At 31.7% G+C, this 26,434-nt stretch overlaps 2 protein-coding genes across 3 annotated transcripts; one reads left to right on the top strand and one right to left on the bottom strand.

Annotated features, from left to right (window-relative positions):
* The first annotated feature begins 13,585 nt into the window (after positions 1–13,585).
* On the top strand, positions 13,586–18,265 carry LOC100783076 (uncharacterized). 2 transcript variants are annotated; one of them, XM_003518038.5, is made up of 2 exons: positions 13,586–17,924; positions 18,054–18,265. In XM_003518038.5, exon 1 carries the CDS (start codon positions 14,472–14,474, stop codon positions 17,271–17,273), a length of 2,802 nt encoding a protein of 933 aa, XP_003518086.1. In that variant the 5' UTR covers positions 13,586–14,471; the 3' UTR covers positions 17,274–17,924; positions 18,054–18,265. The 2 variants fall into 2 exon arrangements, with proteins under 2 accessions (XP_003518086.1, XP_040866812.1); XM_041010878.1 differs by having other exon boundaries at positions 18,029–18,265.
* Positions 18,266–19,444: 1,179 nt separating this feature from the next.
* On the bottom strand, positions 19,445–24,449 carry LOC100811935 (protease 2). The gene is made up of 10 exons (XM_003519868.5): positions 23,910–24,449; positions 23,091–23,313; positions 22,651–22,792; positions 22,375–22,575; positions 22,040–22,171; positions 21,818–21,946; positions 20,872–21,284; positions 20,531–20,747; positions 20,229–20,419; positions 19,445–19,925 (listed from the first exon to the last, which is right to left on the bottom strand). Exons 1-10 carry the CDS (start codon positions 24,409–24,411, stop codon positions 19,748–19,750), a joined length of 2,328 nt encoding a protein of 775 aa, XP_003519916.1. The 5' UTR covers positions 24,412–24,449; the 3' UTR covers positions 19,445–19,747.
* Between the last annotated feature and the right edge of the window lie 1,985 nt (positions 24,450–26,434).

The following is a 26,434-nucleotide window of genomic DNA, read 5'->3' as shown; positions in this document are numbered from 1 at the left end:
GAAATATACTCTAAATAATCCATTGGAATCTAATGATGGAGTTTGAATAATTTGTACTAAGTCTTCAATTCAAATTTCATTGCGAACATGGTAAAAAAAAGAAAAAGAAAAGACGAAACTCTAAATCAGAAGTGATTTGTGTGTAATTTACTGCGTTTCCCACTTCTTTAAAACAAACGAAATGTTATTTATGGAAAAGCTGTGTAATTATTCATGCATGCGTGTTTTAAAATGAATGTAAATTTATATTAAGAAAAATATTCAATTATATGACACCACCAAAAACAGAAAAAATCAAGCATATGATAGAAATTGATTAAACAAAAAAGTGTTTGGCATGGATAAGAAATGAATAGATTAATAACAATAAACTTATATTATATTATCGTAAAAAACAGTATTATTTTAAAAGAAATATTCATTTTCTATTTTATTGCCCTTCAAATTCCTGCAAGACATACTACCCGCTAAAGAAACTATCTCTTCATCATTGAAGAATCATTGCAAACAAAACGAGTTTTTCTCTTTGGATCCATTCAAAACACATACGTTAGAAACAGGAAATATATCAATGTTATTGATGTTATATTATATGATCCAAATGAGAAGGGCCCAATAATGTAAATAATCTATAAGGTATGAGGACTAGTTATTAGCTTCCAAAACATAGAATGGAGACACACGTGTGACCAAAAAGAAAGTATACAGGCCCGTTTCCGACTTTAACAAATAACCTAATCTTGGACCTGGGTCCATTATCCCATCAATAAATAGAACCAAGCTTCCACTTTAAATGTGGAAAACCCCAACAACAAATTATTATTATTTTACTAATTTATCATAAATTTTCTTGACGCTAAAGGACTTTTAGATTAAAAAGTGATTATCATAAATTACAATACTTAATTATTATTTTAAAAAGTAGAAATTAATTTGTCTGTTTATTATAATCTAAAAAAACCTTTTTTTTTAATAAAAAGTTGTTTTCTTTAAAGCTATTCAAAATAAATTTTGATTTTAATCATATTTTAATTTTTTAAAACTTTTATTTATTTTAAAAAATTGAAAATGCATAAAAAAATAATTTTTTTTAATAAAAAAACTGTAACAAACAACCCAACTAGTATAGTATTCAAGCATCCATTAACAAGAAATACTATTTTTTTTATAATTATGGCATGGTACAAAATATTTACTAGTTTTACTGTGACTAATTTTTAGGGAATAGACGGATTATCTTTAGTAATATCTTTCTTCTTAAGTAATTTTTTTATTTATCTCAAATTTTGTTTAATAAAATTAAGTTTAATACCACTTGAATCAACAATTTGATGGTTATTATGGTTTGTTTGTAACAATGAACTTTAAGATGATTGAACATTATACAAAAGTCAAAATGAAAAAGAGAGGGGATAAGAAACACAGCCACACCATGAAAATTGAAAAAGTCATGTCACAGCAAGATAAGCAACATCCTCTCTACTGATTATTTTCAATTGTCAATGAAGTTCCCCTAATCCCTCCTTTGGGAAAAAGTTAGGATCCTGGTCTAAAGCACTTGATTATACCTTGGTGTACATGGAGGCCACACTAATACAAGTTTAGCTAAGTGAGGCCCCATCACCCCCACTCAACCAAGTCCTTTTCTATCCCTTCTTTCATTTGAAGCCTCGGAGACATGCAAAGGTTTCTCTTTCTTTTCTTTTTTTCATTTTTCAGAAGTGGGGTTGGCTATGTCGGATGGAGTGGTTGTGTTGTTGAGTGCATGTGTTGTTGTATATATGCTACATGCCGAGGGCAATTTGGTAAGTCACAAACCACAAACCACAATCGGTTTGTCTTTGCTTTGATTGGTTCTATCTGTTCTAACCATTTGATGAAGAAAAGATTCTCGTTTCCATCAAAGATTGAATGATGCATCATGCACACCAACCTCTTTTGATCTCTGATAATTGATACAGTCCACTTTCTCCCTCGAGGTTTTGACCAAGGGCAATTTTGTGCACTTGGTTGACTAGTAACGAGATTATGATGATCATACTCTCCCATTCCAAACTGGCACAAATACCAATTATTGTCTGTAGTAATGCACGTGATGTCCATATCCATTAAAGGTGATTACACCACTGTAATTTCATCATGGTTTTGTATTCCTTTTTTGGTACAGGGTTTCATATTAATTACCTCTTTTCGGCTCCTATGAAGTTAAGAAAAAAACTATTTATTATCATTTTATAAATCTCATATTAATTGCATTGTTGGGTTAATTTTATTTTGAAGTATTTTTAATGTTTTTTTATCATAAAACAGACACACGATATGATTTTATAAAATAATCAATATAGAGTTCAAACAAAATTTAGACATCGAAATGAATTTGCAATGAAAAATTTAATACTATACCATAAAGCTTTCCAAATTTATACGAAATATCTAACAAGGGCATCAACTTGACGAAGATGCACTCAAAACATGGAATCAAACAAAAAAACTGTTATGATATATATCATTACAACCATATCATTGGAAAATAATTAAGTAATGAAATATTGTTATTATTTATTTATCATTAGGGGGTTTTATACAAGAATTAAAAGAGTTAATAAATAAATTCAATTATACGAAAGAAACAAATTATAAGTTTATTTGATTGAATTATTTTTATTGAAATATTCAAATTATTTTGTATCACTACATTAATATTTTCACATAACTAGAAGATTCATTAAGTATTACCTCATAAAATAATGAATAGCGGCACCAAATATATTACAATGTCTAGAGGACCACATTAGGGGTACCTTGGCTCAAGAATAGTTAAGAAGGATAATTATTATAAAATTGACCTACCCTGAAACTTGCCCTTTTTTCATCACTCGTTTGACAAGGAAAATAACAACGCTTTATTCTTGAACGATACAGCTGCTAACTCATTGGTCAATTTGTTCTTCAAATCCAATAAAAATAGAAAGTAAATATGATGTCGTCAAGAGTCCCCCCTTTTTCTTTATCAGTTTAACTTCTAGGGTTTTGTGCATTATTATCATTGATAATGGAATCCAAGAGAGGAAGAGAAGTGGTTTGTTTACACCTTTTCAAGTAAATTGAGGTTATTTTATATTTGGTTTAGAGAGTATAGAATTCAAAATAAAAAGGCTTAATAGTAAAATGTTTTTTATTTTGTTTATTTCATTAAATTAGTTTTTTTATTTTTAAATTTATTATTTGAGTCTTCTTATTTTTAATTTATTATTTGAATCTTTCTATATTTTAATTTTTTAAAAAAATTTATTATATTTCTATAATCTTATATATTATCTTTTAAAATATAATATATAAAATTAAATTCTATTTTCACATAAATTAGAAAATGTATATTTATATAAATTTATTTTATTTTATATATTATATTTATCTTTTAAAATAATACTTGTAATTTAATGATAATATTTTTTTATCTATATTAAAATATTCATGTTATTTATAGGTAAAATAAAAGGATAAATTTTATAATTATGCCAAATAAAAAAATGTTTCGTGAGATTTTTATTCCTTAAACGAATAAACACAGTGAAACACAAGTACATGCAAAATATAATTTGATAGGATAACATTTTTTATCTCTATAAATCAAAAACAGATAAAAAAATGTTTATAACAATTTATATATCAGTCTCAATTAATTCAACTATATTTTCTTGATGATAGAATAATATTTGACTTAGATATCATGTTCAAATATAATTTACAAGATTCAAATGCCAAAAAAATTAAGTTGTTGCGTTAAAAAAAATAAGTTTAAACCACTAATAATTATTTTTATCTTTTAAAACATTTAAACAATTTATAGCAGTTTAAAACTATCAGAAATTTCTATAAATATGTAAAAAAAAAAACCCATTTTAAACTTTCTCTTTTCCTTCTCTCCTGTCTTCATTCATTCTCTTTTTGTTGTGTCTTTGGCACATGTTATTGTAAGTCTTCAAAAGATAATAAAATGGCAAATTTACCATTTATTTTGCCACAAATTCAAACAAGAAGCGAATGATGTTGTTTATAGTTGAGACCACAAAAAATCTAATCGAATTTCAATCCTCCACATATCATCACGTCCCTTGAATCGCCAAGACACAAAATAAACCACCAACGAACTCCGTCAAAAGCCAAACCCCAGTGTCGAGGCCAAAACATGAAACTTCTTCATGTAACACCCCACTATTTATTTTCTTATATGTATATGTGAATAATTATTGTGAAAATATTTTTAATTAATTAATTAATAATTTGGAAATATGAGTATGGATATTAAAATTGGATTCTCATAATTAAAAATGTTAAAAGCATATAATTACATTTTATGAAACATTGTAGTTGAGTTCCTTTCAAATTGTCTCTTGCCATTAATTTCTTTTACAAATATCTTTAAATACAGATAGAGAAAAAAAATATATGATAATTTTAAGGATAAATTATAAAAATAATATAAATATTAATATTTTTTACGATATTATATTATGAGTATAAAATATTCATCTACTTTATTAATGATTAATTTTATCAAAAAAATTATTTGATTAATTTTAATAAATTTTGTTTTTAAATAATATTTTTCATTTATAAAACTCAAACTCAACGCATTTATTAAGATATTCTAATTTAATTCTACTCAAATCATCATGATTAATAAATTGAATGTCAATAGATAAATTAACTTAAATCTTTAATTATTGTAAAATGATTAAAAAATTCTATATATAACCTATATATAAGTGAAATAAAATATTTTGCATTATATACATCCACTCAAGCACGTTCAAGTACGTATCCTAGCAACATGCCAACATCCCATTAGCATTGAGTATGATTCAACCCTTTCATTTAATCATTACAGATATTTCACCCAATCCCATAATACAAATGATATCTCATCTTACATGCATGCCGTGTGGTTGTGCTGCCTTTACAATGCTACAGGCAAAACGTAATCACAAACGCAATGTAAAGTGCCCCAACTTTTACATTCTGTTGTTAAAATATTTATATTTTATTTAAATAATATTTTGGTTCTTATAAAATAAATTATTTTTCATTTCAGTCTTTTATTTTTTATTTTATGCTACTTCTTGAAAAATTTAAAAAAATTTGGTTTAGTTTATATATCATCTTTTTTTATACAATTTTTTTTAAAATTCATCAACTAATGTAATATTATCAACAATTTTAAACATATAAGAATTTAAAAATATAGTTTATAAAAAAATTATAAATGATTAAGATATCAAACTTTTTTATTATATAGTTTGTCAATGAATTATCAACGTTATTATTACATTATCTATTAATGTTGTTACTTGACACTAAAAAAATAAAACAAAAAATAGAAAGAATAAAATTAAAACAAAAATATTTTAAGGATAAAAAAATATCTTATTTGATATAACAAAAACAAATGTTTTAGGCTTCTTTTCTTATAGAAATAGTTGCATTTATAGTAAAAACATTCGGTCTCTATAGCCTGTCTCCATGGGTTACATGAGGAAAAAACACTTAATTCTTTGGTGGTTGCTTTTTTTTTTTTTCTGTCGTAAACCTTCACCAAAACAATTGCATTGCAAATACTTCTTGAGGGAAAGGACCTCCACCTAACCTCTTAAATATGGTTGTCCTAACTCAAGATTGTATGGATAATTAATTGGTTGTGCACCTGTGCTTCAATGTAAAAGCTTCTCTTTTTTTTCCTTCCATTTTCTGAATAAATAATGTCGTACTTAAAAGTTAAACAATAATGGGTGTGATATAGAATAAATTGATTGTAGGTTGTAACGTGTAATCGTATACACAAGACATGAAATTTTTTAAGGCAAATATTAATATGTCTTGAAATATTAGTTAAGGAATTAAAATAAGAATTTTTTATTAAAATACATAAAATTATATTATTTTGACTTTTTTATGTACTCCTATGATTTTTACAATAAATATTTTTAAATATTTTACTTTTAATCTTTGAAGTAGTTATAATTAATATTTAATGTGTAAAAAAACATTAACATTTAATAACGGCTATAAACTAGAACAAATTACACTCTGAGAACTAAATGTAGAGTATTTTCAAATTAGAGGGATGAAAATAAGTAAAAAAAAATATTGGAGAAAAAAACTGAATTTGAAAAACTTTTGAGGGACACAAATATGCTTTATCATTTTTTTATGGATAAAAGTATTTTTTTTTTTGGAAATTATAATTTTTAATATGAATTCTTATTATTTTTTGTTTAAAACTTAAATACTGTTAAAAAAATAAGTAATATAATAATTAAAATAAATAAGGTAATATTAAAGAAATGATTTTATTAAAATAAATAGTACTGCATTACTTTAAATAATATCTGAAAATATTATAAATTAATGAAACAAACTTATTTATTAATCACATCTATTTTAATCTAATTAACTTATAAGTTGAAATGATTATCGAAGACATGCACTGTTAAGAAACTTGAGAAAAAAATATTCATTATCAAATATATCCATCCCATGATTCAAAAACCTAATCACTATCAATTAATTCAATTGCTTTCAATTTTGCCGTTTGCATTGGTTTTGAGTTTTGATTAATTACTCAATTACGATAGCTTCCATCTAATAATTAATACAAATATTGTGCAAATAATCTTGCAACTAAATTTGGTATTCATAGCATCGCAGACAATGACATTCGCATATATAGATCAATTTTAAAGAGTTTTGAAATTGTACTTGGTGATGTTAGATTTTACTTCAAAATACATTTAATCTATTCTTTAAACATAAGATATGAATTCGACTTTGGAGAGAAAAAAAATAATAAACTTGACAAATTTATTTGATATATTCCTTTATTTAAGACTTAAATATTTTTTTAAAAACTATTATAAAAAATTATTCAAAAGTAAATTTTGTAGTATGATATTTTAAACAGGCCTACGAATATAGTATAATATATAAATATTTATTGTTACCAAATATCATATATATATATATATATATATATATATATATATATATATATATATGTTTTTCCGTCAAAAAACATATTTATGATTTTAATTTTTTTAATTAATTAATGTATATCACTTATACAATTAATATATCATGAATTCAAATATATAGAGACAAATATATAACAAAAGTATTCATTTGAAAATCTATATTAGATTTAAAAGCCTTTTTGAACATGACATAAAACCTAACATTATAGAAAAAATATATTTTTGTATTCTTAACTTTTTTTTTGTGAGAATCTTAACTTATTTAATTAATAAATAAGTTTAGACTAGGGTTAATGAGAGTTAGACAATAATTAAGTATTTAACGGATCATGTATTTTATTTTCCCTCCTAATTGTGAACAAGTTTGAATTTATATCATGATTAAGTAGTTGCAGTTAGTTACAAGAAATTAGTTGATTATGACAATTAGTTAGTTACTAGAAGTTTTTTGAGCGAAAGTATGCTCTCTCTCTTTTGGAAGATACATGTTTCTTGTCCTGCAAACCTTCCCATATACCAATGGATCCCAATCTGAAACTCAATCTTCATGATGTAGACTTACTCCCTAATCCATCAATGTACAAAAGATTAATTGGTAGATTGCTTTATTTGACCATCTCACGACCTGATATATCACCTTTGTTGTGAATCGATTAAGTCAGTATATGAAAGCACCTAGAGTTTCTCACCTACATGTTGTTGATCATCTTCTGCAGTATATCAAATCTGCTCTTAGACAAGGTTTGTTTTTCCCTGCTCAGAACTCTCTCAACCTCACTGCCGTTGCTGATGCTGATTATGTTGATACCTGAAGATCCACTTTTGGCTTTTGTGTCTTTCTGGAAAACAGTCTTCTTTCTTGGCATTCTAAGAAACAATCCACTGTTTCAAAATCATCCACTGAAGCTAAATATCTTGCCTTGTCTTCTATTACTAGTGAAATTGTTTGGTTAAACAAGTTACTTCTTTACTTTGAAGTTGATGTGTCCTCTGTGATGCTATTTTGTGATAATAAATTTGCTATAAGTCTTGCTTCAAACCCTGTTCAGCATGAACGATCCAAGCACATTGACATTTATCATCATTTCATCCGAGAATATGTTCAGTCCAAAGTAGTCAAGCTTGTCCATGTTAAGAGCCAACACCAAGTTGCAATTACAAAAGCACTTCTAGGCCCGATTTTTGGTAAATTCATTGTCAAGTTGGGAATGATTAACATCTATTCGCCAACTTGAGGGGTATCACGATTAAGCAGTTGCAATTAGTTACAAGAAGTTATTTGAGTAGTTAGTTGGATATGACACTTAGTTAGTTACTAAAAGTTATTTGAGTAAATTAGTTGGTTACTCAAGTTAGTTATTTTCTGTCTTTGTATAAATAAATCAACTTTGTAATACTTTGATAAATGAATCCTAAAACTACTTTTCATTTTTTTCATTTCTGATAATTTAGCAAGAATTAAATGATCACTAAATAAGTTGTTGTAGGGTCTATTTTTGTTCAAATTAACTTGTTATTTAAAAAATGATCTTATAATGGGAAAATTCTATCAAAATTAATACCTAATTGCTCTATTTGATTTCTTGAAGATTGCATCAAGGTTGTACATTAAGATTTGTATTATTTTTATTTATTTATAGTTTGAGCAAGATTAAAAGTCTTACGCGAATTCTAGCACGAAGCACCTATTTTAGTGGTACACCTGTGAAGTACCATTTTTAACCGTTAGATAAATTATTAAAATGTCTAAAGGCTGGGATCATTTACCAACTACTTGAAGTTAAAACTAAATCGAGTTTAGGTGTTTAGGTTGGTGAAGTGTTTTCAAAGTATTGGATGGAGGGTTTGGGAACCTTGTTGTTGACATGCTTAAGGCGCTTCAGAACATCTAAACCTGAATCTAGTTTTGGACTTTGACAATGAAGAATAAGGGATTCAAAATTGATGATGATTCATCAACACTTACTAATATGTAAAAAGTAAGTCTTGTTTGAATAAAGAAATTAAGATGACTATTATGGTTTCCTTTTTTGGGGGTGGTATTCCTTGTCAATGTTGGTCATATTTTCTACATTAGCATCTGATTTATCAATAAAGGGTTTGTTTTTCATTCAACAGTTTGTTTTTCAAATCCACCCCAAAAACATCTAACAAGTCATCATCACCTGATGGAGGTTTAGCATGATCTAGTTTGTATTTAGGATTCATTATATCATCATAGTTTGACTACTATAATCTTTTCGAAGGTAATCCTAGCCAAAATTAGTAATTTGACCACTAATGAGCACTCAACATATTATAGCTCAGTTTGAAGTGGTTGCGAGTTTTTAATTTTTTGGATTTTAAATGTAATTTTTAAAATAAAATGTGTTTGATAAAAATGAAGTTAAAATGGTTTTAAAATCACTTCGAAACCAATAATTTTTTAAAAAAATTTAATTTTTAGTTAAAAAATATGCATTTTTCACATTTGACAATGATACTTTTTGTTGTCAACATCGTTACCACCATCATCACAACCATTATCACTGTTGTTGCTGTTGTCGCCACTGCCACCATTACCACCAATATCACATTTGTCATTGCTACCACCATATCACGACCACTATCACCATTTAGTGTTGTCATAGTCATATTTGATTGTAATCATCACAATTAGTGTCATTATTGTCGTCACCATCACATAAAAATACTCTTAAACTAATTTTAATACGATATAAAACTTTTAAAATGAGTTTGTTTGAAACTAATCATATTTTTAAAAGTGATTTAATTTTTTTAAACTAAAACTATAATGGTTATTTTTAAAAATTTAAAAACTGAAAACCACCCTAAACAAGTCCTTAATTAAGCATTTCCATTATAAAGATAACATCCTTAAGTTAATATTTTGGTGGTAAGACGAGACGATGATTGTAGTGGTGACAGTGACAACAATGTGATGATGATAATAACAACGATGAAATAATGATAGTTGTGAAAATGTATTTTTTAAAATTAAAAAATGAATTTATAAATTATTTTTTTGTTTTATTTTAAAAATTGCATTTAAAAAATAAAATAAAATAACTTCTCACTACCTCAAACCGGACCTTAATTTTATTAGTTCAAAAAGCTAAAAGCAGTACTAGATGGCAATTTCAACGATTAAACCGGGGGCTTACTCTAAAAAAAATCTTACTTGGGAAGAAAAATTATTAATTTCAATATGTCAGTAATCTTCTCCTTTCTATCAACTCTTACCCTTATGCAATTTCACTCTTTGTTAGTATATAATTTGGTGGAAAATGAATTATATAAAATAATGATAAAATATTTTTAAAACAATTTTCTAATACTATATTACAATTTAGATTAAACAGCGGTATAAATTATTTTTTGTTGTTATTAAAATAAACTGTAAGGGATAATAAATCATAACTTGATATATTTTAATTGGTTTACTATATATTGAAATTTGAGATATGATATTTAAAAATTCCAAAAAGAATTTTTTTTAGATGAAAACAATTAATCATATTAAATATGCCTAGACATTTAAGATATCATATTAAATTTGAAAATCTTATACGTTCAGACATCTTGTATATCATATTAATTTTTACATATCACATTTAAGTATCGCAGACGTACTGTATATACCAAACGCGATGTACTACTTGAATATCAAATTCAAAAGAAAAAAAAAAACTTGATTATCTTTTGCGTTAAGTAGTTGGCTCATCGTCACGGCCCATACTAAGGAATCTCACGAGTCATGAGTTATTTGGTATTAATTACCGGGAAATTTTTATAAATTAAAAAGAACTTGATTTAAATACATTGATAATATATATTATTGTTATTTAATTTATGTAAAAAATTATTATTTAATCATAAATTATCTTATATATAATAGGTAGAAGTTATTATATATTGTTTCGAGCAATGTTTTTAAAATTGGACCCGAAAAGTTATTAGTTCAAGATTCAATAATTTAATCATAATTGAACCATGGTTGAACTAATTTTATATTTTTTAATATTATATAATTTTTTAAGAAATAAAATAATATATAATTAAAAATTAGGATTTAAAAAAATTATAAATTAATATAAATGATTAAATTATATGTTGATAAGATAAAAACTAATAATGATTGAAAAAATAATTGATACTTATGTGAAATATTTAGAATGTATGTTTATTTATCTTAAAATTATTTTAGATTAAATAATAAAATTTAAAAATTGGTTCAACCCTTATTTTTTATACTGGTTCAACATTATTTTTGGCCAATTTTATACCAGTTTAATCGATTCCTATTGATTTTGAGATGCTTTGGTTTTTTAATGTTCCCATACGGGTCACTTGACTGGTTTCGGCTCATCTGATCCGTTTTTTAAAATGTTGCCTTCAAGGCAAAGGTGATTTTTCACCTCCACATTCCCAAGAGACGGTTAATTGTAACTTAACTAATTGAAACTCTCATGATTATAAAGTATGTTAATTAGGATCTGCACTGCATGTTAGAAAAATCTCCTGTAAATTCCGCTGTAATTCTTTTAAATCTCTGATCTTCGGTAAATATAGAAAATGGGGTAAAAAAATGCATCATTCTTAATTTATGCTGAACAAACAATATTTATTTTAAAAAATCCATACATTCAACATGCATTAACGTGAGTTTGCCGTTTACCTACCTTGATAAAAGTACAATGGTTATGACCAAAACGTGGGTTATGGACGAGAAACTCAGATGTTATACCTTCATCACTTAGCAACAATAACAATAATAATTGTACTAAAATTTATTTTTATCTATAAGAATTTAACGTGATATGATATGTAGATTTACGATAGTGTGTGAGCAAGACTCTTTGGTACTAATTATAATAATGTGTGGTTAACATCTCATAAACGTCATAAACAAGGTACCCGTCACTGGGTTGATTGTAAACTGTATAGGCACAGGCAAACGTGTCTTTGAAATTTTGTAATTTTAGTGTTTTGATTGATCCTCCGCTTGCAAGGGTTGACCAAATTAAAATGTCAGTTATTAAAACAATACATACACTGAAATTTTTTCTAGAGTTGATAGTGAAAATTAAAATAAAGCAAGACTCAATCAACTTGACAATATTTTTTTTTATAGTTTTTTGGGGTTCCATTTCTGATTTCTCTTTTGTCTCTTCCAAAAAATTGAATAAAGAAAGAAAGAAATCGATGTTGTTGATCTGGCCAGCTAGCTAAATAAAAAAAAAAACATCCTCAAGCACAAGACACTGACACAATAAAGTCTATTAATTTTAAAATCAAACAAAAATTGATCAATGATGTTCCTTCCAAACTAAAAAAATATGTGACATACTGGAGATTAAGTTAATTGGTTGATCATTGTTCATTTGTTTGAATGTACTGTTCCTCTATCTATGAGTTCATTACAAATGTAGTATCATTTAAGAGTCTGGAATGTTGAATCTAACAAAAACCTTCTTCTAACAATCTGGATCAAAGATTCGTTTTTTAAATTTTTCTCTCTTTTAGCTTTAAGGCTGAGGGAATAGATTCTTTATCATTTCAATACTAAATTGAATTTGAAACTTAAAGCAACACCTTTGGCTTTGAGCCAAAACAAAAGCAAAAAACGGGGCCTTCTTTATAAATCTCCAAATGCCATAAAAGAATCTACATTCAAAAATGGTCTCTGAAACAAGTGATATCAAATTATTACTACATTATACCTCCACCTTAAATGAGGGAACTTTACCTCATTAAATAACTTCACCTAACATGATTCAAATTAGCCCGACTTTGCAAGTAACAAGGGCTTGGGGAAAAAAGTTCGTTACTGCTTTTTCCGCCCAGATATATAAGAGAACAGTGAAATTAACTTTTTCTTAAAATGAAATACTATATCATACTTACTATTTTAAACAATTGTAATTTTAATAATTTTGTATTTATTTATCAGTCAAAAAAATTATTTTGTATTTATTTTCAATGGATTTAAATTTTTGGTTAGATCATAATATTCTATAATAGTATATTTTAAATAGTTGTCCTTTTTTATATTTTTTTATTTATGAATTTATTTTTTTGGTTAATTCATAAAATTCAATACTATATTTTTAATAAATAATACATATATTGATAATATAAATTTCATACTATTAACAAATACATTTATTAATTTTTATAATAATTATTTTAAAAATTATATCAAGAACAATTTTTAATTAGTTATTGAGGTAAAAAAATTATATTAAATTTTTTTTATCTATATATGTAAATGATATAAAACCTTAAATTAAAAGAAAATGGAATATAATGAAAAGAGGTTGTGTGGTGGTGGGTATGATATTGATAGCATTTTTGGATTCACAAATGGAAGAATTGAACTTTGTGGTTTGCCCAGTTGGACAGATAACAGCTTTTACAAGCCAGCTTATTATTTGACTTTTAACCATGACTTCAGCCTGTGGGCCCCACCACAACATAGACAAAAGGAACCTCATTTCTTAATAAATAATAATAATAATGAAAATGTATGCAAAATCGAAAAAATCATTTTAATATCACTGACTAGTTTGGTTTTTGCGAGAGTCAATGTCCCTTCTCCCTGGATTCTAGCAAGTGTTGTTTTTCTAGATTGTTGACAAAGAGAAAGGAGAATGGGGGTTACTCTGAATTGAAATTTTTATCTTTTTCTTTTCTTTTCTGCTTTCCCTTTTCTTTTCTTTTTGGTTTTCAATTCAAGAAGAAAATAGTACAGTGAACATATCAAACCGGTTTGTTTTGGTTTTACTTTCTCTCTTAGTAAAAGAGAATTTGATGTGGGGGCTCTTTGCTTTAATTATGCTGCAGTGAATTGAAGAGAGAGAGGTTCTTCCTTCACCTCTGATGGCTATTCAGGTGTTTTGTGGAGTGTCTGGATACTGATTGAGCTTCAGGGATTCTATTACTTGTAGTTTGATTCCCCTTGAAACCCATTTCTCAAAAAAAAAATCTATTTTTTTTGTTGGGTTCTTGTTCCTGTGAATAGCCTTGCCAATTTTGGGATCTGGGTTTTCTAGGGTTTGAAGGGTTTCAGCTTTTGACTTTCTCTCTCCTTGGGTTTGTCTCTCCTTTTCTGAGAAATTGGGTTTGAAACTTATTCTGGGTTCTAGACAAAATAAAGCTTTTTATTTAGTCTTTGTTGTGTTGGTTTTCGTGGGTGAGATGGTGAACTGAGTTGTTTGTTTCTCTGTCTCTCAAACAAAAATCTCATGGTTTTATACAAATTGGATTGTTGGGGAGGTGTGGTGTTTAAGATTCCAGATTCCTTGAGTTGTTAGAGTTTTGGTGGTGAAAGAGTTGAAGCTCAAATTGTTATATAGATTGATGTGAGGGGATAAACTAAAGCCCTTTAGTGTGTGTTGTTAGAAGTGTGTGTGAGAAGAGGAGGAAGGTACGAATACCATGCATCTCTCACTATGGAAACCCATTTCTCAATGTGCTGCACTGATCATGGACAAGAAGAGCAGGAGGAAAGAAGAATCCAATGTTGAAATGAGGAGAAACCCATCAATGCTTCGGAAGCTGCAAGAGAACAAGCTCAGGGAAGCACTTGAGGAAGCTTCTGAAGATGGCTCACTCTCCAAATCTCAAGACATAGACCAGCCTGACTCTGCTGCCAACCAGGATGATGGCCTTGGGAGATCCCGATCGCTCGCCCGGCTCCACGCCCAGCGCGAATTCCTTCGCGCCACTGCGCTTGCGGCCGAGCGAATCTTCGAGTCCGAGGAGGAAATTCCCAGCCTCCAGGAAGCATTTGCCAAGTTCCTTACTATGTACCCAAAGTACCAGTCCTCCGAGAAGGTTGATCAGTTGAGGTCTGATGAATACTCACATTTGTCACCAAAGGTATGCCTTGATTACTGTGGTTTTGGACTCTTCTCTTTTGTTCAGACTATTCACTATTGGGAGTCTTCTACGTTTAGTTTGTCTGAGATAACTGCTAATCTGTGTAACCATGCACTTTATGGCTGTGCCGAGAGAGGGACCGTTGAGTATGATATAAAGGCTAGGATTATGGACTATTTGAATATTCCTGAGAACGAATATGGCCTTGTGTTTACTGTTAGTAGGGGATCAGCTTTCAAGTTGCTGGCTGATTCATACCCTTTCCACACAAACAAAAAGTTGTTGACCATGTTCGATCACGAGAGCCAGTCCATTGCTTGGATGGCTCAGAGTGCCAGGGAGAAAGGTGCTAAAGTGCATAGTGCATGGTTTAAATGGCCAACCCTCAAACTCTGCTCCACTGATTTGAGGAAACAGATTTCCAATAAGAAGAAGAGGAAGAAGGATTCAGCCACTGGTCTTTTTGTCTTCCCGGTTCAGTCTAGAGTGACTGGGGCTAAGTATTCATACCAGTGGATGGCCTTGGCCCAACAGAACAACTGGCATGTCTTGCTGGATGCTGGATCATTGGGCCCCAAGGACATGGATTCCCTTGGCTTGTCCCTATTTCGTCCAGATTTTATAGTCACATCATTTTACAGGGTTTTTGGGTATGATCCCACAGGTTTTGGTTGTCTTCTTATCAAGAAATCTGTGATGCAAAGCCTTCAAAATCAGTCTGGTTGTACTGGATCTGGAATGGTGAAGATTACCCCCGAGTTTCCTATGTATTTGAGTGATTCTGTAGATGGTTTGGATAAATTTGTTGGGATTGAAGACGACGATGAAATCACTGGAATTGGTGATAAGACGACTGAAACTCGTCAGGGAACACAGTTGCCTGCCTTTTCTGGTGCATTCACATCTGCACAGGTCAGAGATGTGTTTGAGACCGAAATGGATCAAGACAGTTCTGAAAGAGATGGAACGAGCACCATATTTGAGGAGACTGAGAGCATATCTGTTGGAGAGGTGATAAAGAGTCCCGTCTTCAGCGAGGACGAGTCATCGGACAACTCCTTTTGGATTGATTTGGGTCAAAGTCCGTTGGGATCCGACAGTGCTGGTCAATCAAATAAACACAAGACAGCTTCTCCCCTTCCACCTTTCTGGTTTAACGGGAGGAGGAACCAGAAGCAACATTCTCCAAAACCAACTTCCAAGATGTATGGCAGCCCGATGTATGATGACAGAGAGGTAAACCTAGGTGCTCATGAGGACCGCCGCGTGCTGTCATTTGATGCTGCGGTCCTGATGTCACAGGAACTAGACCGGGTCAAAGAGGTACCTGAAGAAGAGCATGTCGAGGAAGTTGATCATTATTCAAGAAATGGTAATGGGTCAGATCATCTGCATGTCGATGAGATCGTGGAAGAACCTGGAACCAGTGAAGCTGTCAATAATGGATCTTGGCTCAATTCAACTTCTCTTGCCCGGCATCAAAGCTTGGAGAATGGCTCTACCTCTGAAATATGTCCTGATGTCAAAGAGAGTGCCATAAGAAGGGAAACTGAAGGTGAATTCAGGTTGTTGGGTAGGAGAGAAGGCAATCGTTACGGTGGTGGTAGGTTTTTTGGTTTGGAAGAGAATGAAGCCAACAGCAGGGGAAGAAGAGTGTCATTTAGCATGGAAGATAATCGTAAAGAGTACCTAAGCCAGGCCCTAGAACCAGGGGACATATCTGCAACTAGCTTTGATGATGAAGAGGTCACAAGCGATGGAGAATATGGTGATGGACAGGACTGGGGCAGGAGGGAACCAGAGATAATATGTCGGCATATCGATCATGTCAACATGCTTGGTCTCAATAAAACTACACTACGACTTCGGTTTTTGATAAATTGGCTTGTTACCTCGTTACTGCAACTGAAGTTGCCTGCTTCTGATGGGGGTGAAAAAGCAAGTCTTGTCCAAATCTATGGTCCAAAAATAAAATATGAAAGAGGTGCAGCTGTGGCTTTCAATGTGAGGGACAGAAGTAGGGGGCTAATCAATCCAGAGATTGTTCAAAAGCTGGCTGAAAAAGAAGGAATCTCTCTTGGTCTTGGTTTTCTTAGTCATATACAGATTCTTGATAACTCGAGACAGCATCGTGGAGCTCCGAATTTTGAAGACATAACTCTTTGCAGGCCAATGGAGAATGGTCGGCGCGATGGAAAAGGTAGCTTTGTAAGGCTTGAAGTTGTCACAGCTTCACTGGGCTTCCTAACTAATTTTGAGGATGTGTATAAATTGTGGGCTTTTGTGGCCAAGTTTCTCAACCCGACATTTATCAGAGAAGGGGGTCTTCCTACTGTTCAAGAAGGCTCCGAGACATGAGATGGCAGAGTTGCCCGTGACTTTATTCAATTTTGGAAACTGAACATGAAATGAAAGATTATGTGACAGGTTGCCAAAAGGGGCCGCAGCCGAAGCTGCAGGAAGAATGGATTGGTTCATGATGATCTGTAAGACCCCTAGATAGACACAAACTTATTTTCTGCATCAAAGGAAGATAAGGCAAGCGGGGTGGATTTGTTAATTCATGTTTCTTGTTGCTTACATTTTTATTATTTTTCCCCTTTTGTTTTTTGAGCTGCTTGTAGAGTTGGCTTTAGAAAGATTTGTTACATATTGGGAAGTCATGGTGTAATTTGAAGCAAATATTGTATGGGTAGAACTTCTACTGATATATATACTAAGCTTCCATTGCATACGAAAGGATTTCCAACTTCTGTAAAAATGTAGCTTTCATTGTCATGCTATAGTTTATTTCCATACCATCCGATTGGTGATTTTTTTTTTTTAAATTTTTTTTTATTTTGTTCCTAAATGTTAGTGAAACTGGGGTATTTGATTGACTATGGTGAAAATGGAATCCGGCAAAGTTGAAGGAATGTGGCGATTGATGGATATGCCTTGGAACATTGTTTTCTCGGGATTTTTACAGACACCAATCTGATAAGGATTGGTCCTATTTTTAAGAAAAAGGTGAAAGAACAAGAATCGACAATTTGATCAATACTTAGTGCTATTTCCGAAAGTGGGTTTTACATTTTATTTATATATTAATATTAATTAATTAACTTTTGCAGTTATACTTGTGTGTCTGTGTTGTAGACGTGACTCGTGCACCAAACATTATGTAGCTTCGCCGCAGATTGCAAAAAGAGGAGATTGCCAAATTAAGTTGTATTGGAAATCTGTGATGGAAGGAAATGCTAGTTCCATATTCTGGTGGATTCTTTTTCGGTATAAATCAAAATCACAGTGTTCACAACGGTAGGGAATGATTATGTAAACTTTATCCAAATACTCAATGGGTGACTTAGGAGAATTTTATGTTATCCTTTGAAGTTTTAATACTTTTGACTGGTGTGATTTAATTAGATAAATACTTAATTTTATTATTTTCAAGTGGTTAATTAATCAATTAGTTCATGATTAATAAATAATAAATTAATGATTAATTGATTGTGCATTTTTTTTCTATTGATGCACCCCCGCCTGAACCCTGGTTGTTTTTTTTTTCTCAACTTTTTTGTTCTAAATATCTTTTGACTTAGATATAGTTTTAGTTTCTGTACTTTAGCGTTTTTTTTATTTTCTTTTTTGTAAATATATATATTTTCATTTTAGTCCTTACAAAATGTAATTATTTTATTTTTTATCCTTAAAGTACTTTAGATAACATTTTTCCAATGTTTAAAACACTTTTTTTTGCTGTACAAAGCATTATCTAAAACACTTTAAAAATAAAAAATAAAATACATTTTGTAAGGATTAAAATAAAAAAATATATATTTATAAGGACGAAAAAAAAACATTAAATTATAAGAAATATATATATTTAAGCCATCTCTTTTAACAGGGGGCATGAAGAGTAGCCGAGCCTCACCCACTAAGTTTTGTTTTTGCAAAGGAACTATTATAGTGATTTTATGAAACTGTTTTCTCCATCCAGCAGTTGACAAATCAGTGAGCTATTGATTAGTTCTTTTCTTTTATTTTTTTCAATCATTGATGTATTGAATGCCAACCTGTGAGATGTAATGAAGGAGAAGGAAAATAATGAGGTGAGTTAGGTGATAAAAGTAGATGAAGGAAAAATAATTTTCTAAGAGAGAAAAATGAGATAAAGTCCGTGCACGTATGATTTCTTTCATAAAATTAAATCGTAACTTCAAAAAGTTTAAGTGTTTTTTTAATGATTTTATTTTTCAGTTATCGAAATTACGACTTCTGACGTTAAAATAGATTGTTTTTGCTATGTGCGGGTAGCCATAGGATGATTTGTGGGATATTTCGAGTGTACATAATAATTTAGATGCAAATACACGTTGGGTTGTAATATTTTATAGACCTAAAACTTAATTGATGATTGATTTGGAGATCTTTGATGCAATCATAATATTGTCGAACGTGGGAAAAGATCATGGTGCTGTACTATTACAATTTCTAATATGAAAATTCCATGTAAGCTAAATGCATGCGTGCACGCGTGGATGGCATTACCATTAACATCAAAATTGCATTATGCTCTTTGTTAAACAACGAGGCACGGTAACATTTACAACAAGTAATGAACTTCAAATTACATGATAAACCAGCAAACGTTCTAGTGTCAATTCTGTTGGTTGTTTTAGCCCAGTCCCATTTGGTGTAGATCCCAACTAGTTTTGAAGGCTACAAGCTCAACCAGCTGGAAAAGAATGTTGGAAGGCAAGTACAATTCAATTCTATATCAGGTTGCCATAAGGTGTCTCCCAAGTGCCAACTGTATTTAAGAGATAGAGCAGATGTTAGTTGGATATCTAATATTCCATCATCTTAATGAGAAATGTGGCCTCTAATGCTGATTCCTTGGACTGCAAATAACGGTTTTCCTCCACTAAATCTGTGGTCAAGTTCAGCAATATTGGCCGCTTTGGGTCGTAAACTGAGAGATCACGAACTCGTGCAACCCATTTTGCTGCTTCCCATACCCCAAATCTGAGTCATGAAAAATAAAAACAAAAATGTACCTTAGTACGGTATAACTCGTTATGATTTAAAATATAGTTTACTATATAAAAAAAACAGATTATAAGGATATAAATGTAAATCCCAACAAAGTATCTAACATTACATGGATACGCATCCAACACCAACTCAGCAGCCATTTTGAAGTGTCTATATTTTGGTTGTCACTTTTATCATAAGTGCCCTCGTTCTTACTAAAATAATACTCAAATCAATCCCATAAAAATCTTGGATACCATGTTAGGAAGATATGCAAACGCATCAGTGGCTTACCGTGTATTGAAAGATGAGGTTACTAATACAGCTGGATAAAGAACATCCTTTCGTATATTGTCATATGGAGAATATTCTCGAATTGCAAGAAAATCATCAAGGTCACCAGGGTAGCCAAACTCTTCATAGTCAGCAGCTATAAGTGGCAAGATGGGATACAGAAGAGTGTTGGTTGCATCTAAAAAGGGAACCTACAAAAGAAACCATACAAAAATGTAATTGAGTATTTGAGATAAGATAACACATTTAAAGTGGAGCTTAAGTAAACCAAAACCAGAAAGCAAGCAAACATTCTTCAACACCTTCAAGACTGCAGCACGAAATAAATCTGGAGAACGATTAATAGCAGAAGCAACCAAAAGTCCTCCAGCACTATATCCCCAACCAGCCAATTTGTTTTCATGCACAATATCTTTTTCAATGAGGAATTTGGCACAAGAGATGTAATCATTGATTGAATTATGTTTCTTTGTACGTCTTCCGTCATTATGCCATTTCTTACCAAAACCACCTCCACCTCTGAAACAGGCCACCAAAACTATCATATAAGAGATAAGACTATGGAGAAAATAAATTTAACACTAAAAGAATATCCATAAGAATAAGCATTGAGTACATGGCCATTAAATAATGTGAATACTACCTAACATCGGCATAGGCAACAACCCAACCTCGATCCAGGAGGCTTTTTAGTTCACTGCGCCACCGTTTGTCAAGTAATTCACCATAAGCTCCATGTCCATGCAATATCCCAGGTTTTTTAGCTTCTATCTTATTGTTACGTGCAAAAACAATAGTCAAAGGAATCAAAACTCCATCAAATGAAGGGACCTCATATTGTTCACAGGCATAAAACTCAGACAGGTCATTCCATAAGTGGTCATCTTCAGAGTTAACATTCACAGGATTGGAGTGTTTTGAATTTGAGGACTCCATACTAATACTTGCAGAATTTTTACCATACAGTATTCTTGTCCTGTCATGAAGCACATTTTGCTGTTGAATGATGTTCCACTTACCTGTGGCCAGGTCATAATCAACCACAGCATCTGGCATCTGCAAGAAACTTATGGTGAACATATCAGGATTTTATGATCAGGTCTTTCTTCTAGGTTGAAATGCAATGTACTTTGTATTGAATTGTACTGCACTCTTAGTCTAGTAGTATATATATATATGGAAGCTGTGCTATAAGATTGAACAAAACGTAACCTCCAGAGACCATATACATATATAGAGATAAAGATATAGATATATAAAAAGAAGCACTCATTGTAAGGGAACAATATGTTTTGGAAAGAAAGGCAGAAAAACCTAACAAGGAGGAAAGTAAGAGGAAGAGAAAACTTGGGATCATTGAATACCGAAATCAATTCTACGAGGATTACTGGCAAAATACATCATGAAGTATTTTTTGAAAGCACAAATTGTTTTTCAACTTCTCAATTTCCTTGGATGAATATTTAACAGGGCCAGTGAATGCCATTCAGAGTTGATATGATATGAAGGTAAACAGATATTAACAGAATCATGAAAAGAAACCATCTTCAGAAATTATAAATAAATAATAAAAAAAATCATTCACATACCACAGGTGATGATATTATAAAGCGCATGACAGATGAGAAAAAGTCATAGTTTGGTCCAGGCGTAATTTGGCAAACATGTCTTGGAATGGGCAAGTACTGTAGGTCCAGCTTCCTCAGTTTAACTGCTCCCTATCACAAAAATAAGATGATTGATATAATTCAATAAGATTATAAAATCAAGTGTTTATCTGTAAGAGATATAGCAAATTCTCTTTTCATTACCTTCCCAAAGGGCAATGGCAGTCCAACTGAACAAAGCTGAACTTTTCGACCTTCCCTTACAATGAGTGCTAAGTATTTATCACTAAAATCAATATCCTCAATAATCAAACCTGGGTCATCGACTAATACCTCCTGCAGTTCATGAGGCCGAATACAACAAGGTAAAGCAGATTGCCAAAGGTAAGTTAACTAAGAAAACATGAAAATAAGCGAGTGTAATAACAAAATATCTCACTGTTTCAAGTAAACACGTGTTTTGCTTATGATATAAAAGAGGAACAAAAATGAAACAAGTAAACCATAGAGAAAAAGGAAAAAGTGATGCTCCAATCTACCTCCCATTTTCTTGTACTTGAAGGATCATCCACTGGACTAAAAAGAAGATAATGACAATCAACTGATCGACCACCTTTGGGAGCATCTGTAAATAAATAAAGGTAACCTCGGTGATGTTCAATTGTGCAGTGAGCTAGAGCGTCACACTCCCAAACTAGTTTCAAGCCAGACAACAGGTCAGCTGCATTTATTAGAAAGACCTAAGAAATGGTTACAATTATTATCCAATACCAAGGATCTTAATTTTTCAGAGTTCCCTAGGAAAGATCTTTTACCTTTGATGATGTGGTAGAGAATGTATTTACAGTCACAAATAGAAAGTCTTTTGTGTGCCTAATATTAACGTGAACACTTTCATCTGACTCTTCCAAAAGCAAAACATCTTCATCAGTTGATCCAATCAGACTGTAGTAGATACTGTGGCAACAAGCAGAAACTTGAGATTGAGGAAGATCGCATGAACTTCAATTCTAGCAATCATAAGCAAAACACAAACTAAGGGATTCTTTAAAAGACGCAACTCATATGCAATTCCTATGTGCTTTTGGTAATATTCTTCAATCAAAACTAATTTAACATAGGTTACGAAGATGAAACTTCAATTCTGATTGAAGAACATCACTAAAAGCAACCAAGGAACTGTATATAAATTTTGCACTTCTTTCAATTCTATCACAGCACCAAGCCACCGATAGATCAACAACAATCCACCCACCGGTAAGGCCTCATTTTCTTATCTGTCACAACGTAAAGCAGAGCCTGTCCATCCTTGGCCCATGCCAAGTTGGAAACTCGATCTGCCTGAGGCTTACTGCACAACGAACCCGAATTCAAATTTCTCACGGATAATTTGAAGTAGTCATTTTCTTTATCATACATAGTATATGCAAGAAACTGATGATTCGGCGAAACCTCAGACAGTTCCTCATAAGCATAACCTACAAAAAGCCGGTCAAAACAATTGTTAGCAAACTAATACCAATCCAACCAATATTAGTTCGCAAATAACCATGTCTCTTAAACATGTAGCCAAGGGTTTGATTCTCAAGTACATGTGTATGGAACAACATCTGTGGGAAGACATCAGCCCTTAAATGGGTCTTAGTAACTCTGTTACTCACATAATTAGGTCTTGTCTACATAAGTTTCTCTGTAAGCACTAATAGCAAAAAGCAAAAAAGAAGAAATAAGCTTCGCCTATAATTATAAGCTAAAATTATCTTGTACACAAGTTAAAACCAGTTTTTTTGGAGAAGTTAAAATCATTTAACTTCTCCAAAAATCCGACTTTAACTTATGCATAAGCTGATTTTAGCTTAACTAGATAAGCTTATTTCATTCTGTCTTCTTATTGTTAGGACTTAAGCACGTGAAGAGAGGTCAACCCAAAAGACTAGTCCTTTAGATAAGAGAGTCTCAAGACTTAATACCACGTGAAGTAATTTATTCTACTCAACGTGAGATTCCGAACAAGTTCACTAAAAGAATCTAGTAGCATTCCGGTGGAAACATACGATGTGACTGCAAAATTTACCTCCAAATCTCTGGGCTTCTTGATTGTAATCAAGGAGCTTCTGCTCAATGGTCTTTCCCGTAGTGAAATCGAAACCCGCGGGGGGGTACTTATGTGAAATGAAGTCTTCGTACAAGCTAGCCAACCGGCGGCAGAGGACGGGGTAGGGTTTGGCTTCTTCGGCGCGGCGGTAGTAGAGCCAGGGGCCCCAGCGGAGGGGAGGGGTGGAGAGGTCGAAGGGCATGCGAGAGGCCATCTCAAAGTGGAGCTTGTTCAGGAGGTTATCGGAGTCCGACATGACGGCCTCGGCGTACTTCTCCTCTTGCTCCACGCACACGTCCATGTGCCGCATCGCCACCTTGTCGTTCAGCTGCGACATCCAGCTGTATGGGTCCTCCCACGTTGCGCCGTCGAAGCTGAACTTCTGCGGCTTCTTTGGGGCCTTCGGTGGGCTCGGTGGTGGTGGCGACGACGCCTTGTAGTGGCGCCGGGCTACTTGAGCCAAACGGAACAGAGGGCGCATCGTTGGGGGATTGGGCCGGTGGGAAAGGGTTTTAGCTCCTCACAAAACATAAACCCCCCATATAAGCACTTTTTCTTTTTTCTTTCTTTTCTACCAAATTAATATAAAATTTAAAATAATTTAATATTAAAATTATGTAACACCCTGAATCACACTAGAATGAGAGGAATCCAAAGATTATGCAGTTGAAAATGACTTAAAAGAATTAATTAGTATTATTTATATTAACAAAATACATATACTTTTTGGTAACCTACCACAAAAAAACTTCACAATTAAGGGTGTTTGGTTTGGAGTAATTATGAGATGAGTGATCTTCTCAAAAGTTTTCCAAAAAGCGTGAGTGAGGATGAAAAGTCTCATGTTGGTTTGTGGAGAGGTTGAGTCGCCGAGAAGTTGACAACCAGAAATGTTACAAATGATATCAAAGTAGATCTCTCTACCAGTACGGTGTGATTCAAGGACAAATCAGACGAAAGTTGATGGGCATGTAACATCTCGATCGAATCACAGCAAAATGAGAAGAATTCAAAGGCGGTATATGTATGAGATTGTGCAGTTGAGGATGACCTAAATGAATTAATTGATACTACCTATACCAACAAGATGCATCTACTTTTTAGTAGTATATCATATAAAAACTCTACAATTAAGCGTGTTTGGATTGGAATAGTTATGACATAGGTGACCTTATGAGAAGTTATCTAAAAAGTGTGTGAGTGAACACAAATACTTTGAAAAGTCTCATGTATGGTTGAAGTCTCAGGAATGACTACCTACGAAGGGTTCTGACAACAAAGATATTAAATGAAGTGTTATCGTGTGAAAATACTATAGAGTGTGGATCGCTGAAAAGTCAACAATCATAAATGTTTGATTACTCCTTACTAACAACATAGTAATAGAAAAAAAAACATTTAAAATAATTTAGAGTTTACTATGAATGCACTAATACATGTAAAACGTAAAATAATTTTACATTATCATTTAAATATAAATTATTATTTAAATTATTTAAAAATAATTATTTTAAAAGTCAATAAACTTAATTACCATACATTGTAGGTTATGATTGAACAACTGGATTAATGTCAATGCATAACCTTTTTTCATGATAATTTATCAGCCAAAGATAATTTTTTGAAGTGTTGTATAAGTAGTTTTTCCTTTCTTTTCTAAAAGGCAATGTGTTGTATAAGTGAGTGGTTACACAAAAATAAGGAATGTATTTGATTTTTCACACACATTTAGCATGTGTTTGATTTTATGTTAGAAAAAAAATTTCAAATTCAAAATTGATTTTAAATAAATTTTACATATTTGATTTTAAAGAGAATAATTTAAAATTAATTGTAAGTTTAAAACCGATGATTATGAGTTAAAACATTGATAATTGAACAAATTATGCTCATCTCATGAATTTTGGACTTATTACACTCAACCTCATTTTCGTTGGATTCTTACACAAACTTTCTTGCACGAGCATCCCCTACAGTGTAACAGCATTACTTCCGTTAAGCCCAAATCGTCATGTGCAATGCACATGTCTGTTTAATGAAAAAATTGGACACAATTGTCCTCGTCTTCCTCACAATCGCAAATATGGAGAAAACCTAATAATAGATCTGAACTGTAAATGCATAAAAGAGTTATCGCGACAGCCTCCTTATGCTCGATGTCGAGCTTGAACTCGAGGAGGTACCTGTTGTAATCGCCCTTCATCTTGAGGTAGAAGACCATGGAATCGCAAGCTTGAGATCCCAGATGTTGGAGAGTTGGAACTCGATCTTGGATTGGTAGTCATGATGACAGTGATGTGGCCCTCTTAATAGCGACTTTCCTCCTTCTAATTGATCGACGAGATGATGTGCCACAAGGTGTGGCGCGCATGGATCTCGTTATTGTATGCAACGGAGACGACGTTCCTCTGCTCCACGATGAGTTCTTCGTTGTCGACAGCGGCAAGGGAACACATCAACATTAATAAAGCTTCGATTTGGACCATTAATGAAATTTTACTTCC

This window comes from Glycine max, chromosome 2 (genome assembly GCF_000004515.6).
Source record: "Glycine max cultivar Williams 82 chromosome 2, Glycine_max_v4.0, whole genome shotgun sequence".
Lineage (NCBI taxonomy): Eukaryota > Viridiplantae > Streptophyta > Magnoliopsida > Fabales > Fabaceae > Glycine > Glycine max.
Note: the sequence above shows the minus strand (reverse complement) of the source record. Positions and strands in the feature narration are given on the sequence as shown.

What these genes read in the sequence shown, in the direction of transcription:
- LOC100811935 (XM_003519868.5), bottom strand. Translation starts at nt 24,411, where the DNA reads ATGCGCCCTCTGTTCCGTTTGGCTCAAGTAGCCCGGCGCCACTACAAG. An exon ending in GTTGCCTATGCCGATGTTAG is followed by an intron (nt 20,748 to 20,871) that starts GTAGTATTCACA and finishes GGCCTGTTTCAG; the next exon opens with AGGTGGAGGTGGTTTTGGTA. An exon ending in ACCTCATCTTTCAATACACG is followed by an intron (nt 19,926 to 20,228) that starts GTAAGCCACTGA and finishes TTCATGACTCAG; the next exon opens with ATTTGGGGTATGGGAAGCAG.
- LOC100783076 (XM_003518038.5), top strand. Translation starts at nt 14,472, where the DNA reads ATGCATCTCTCACTATGGAAACCCATTTCTCAATGTGCTGCACTGATC.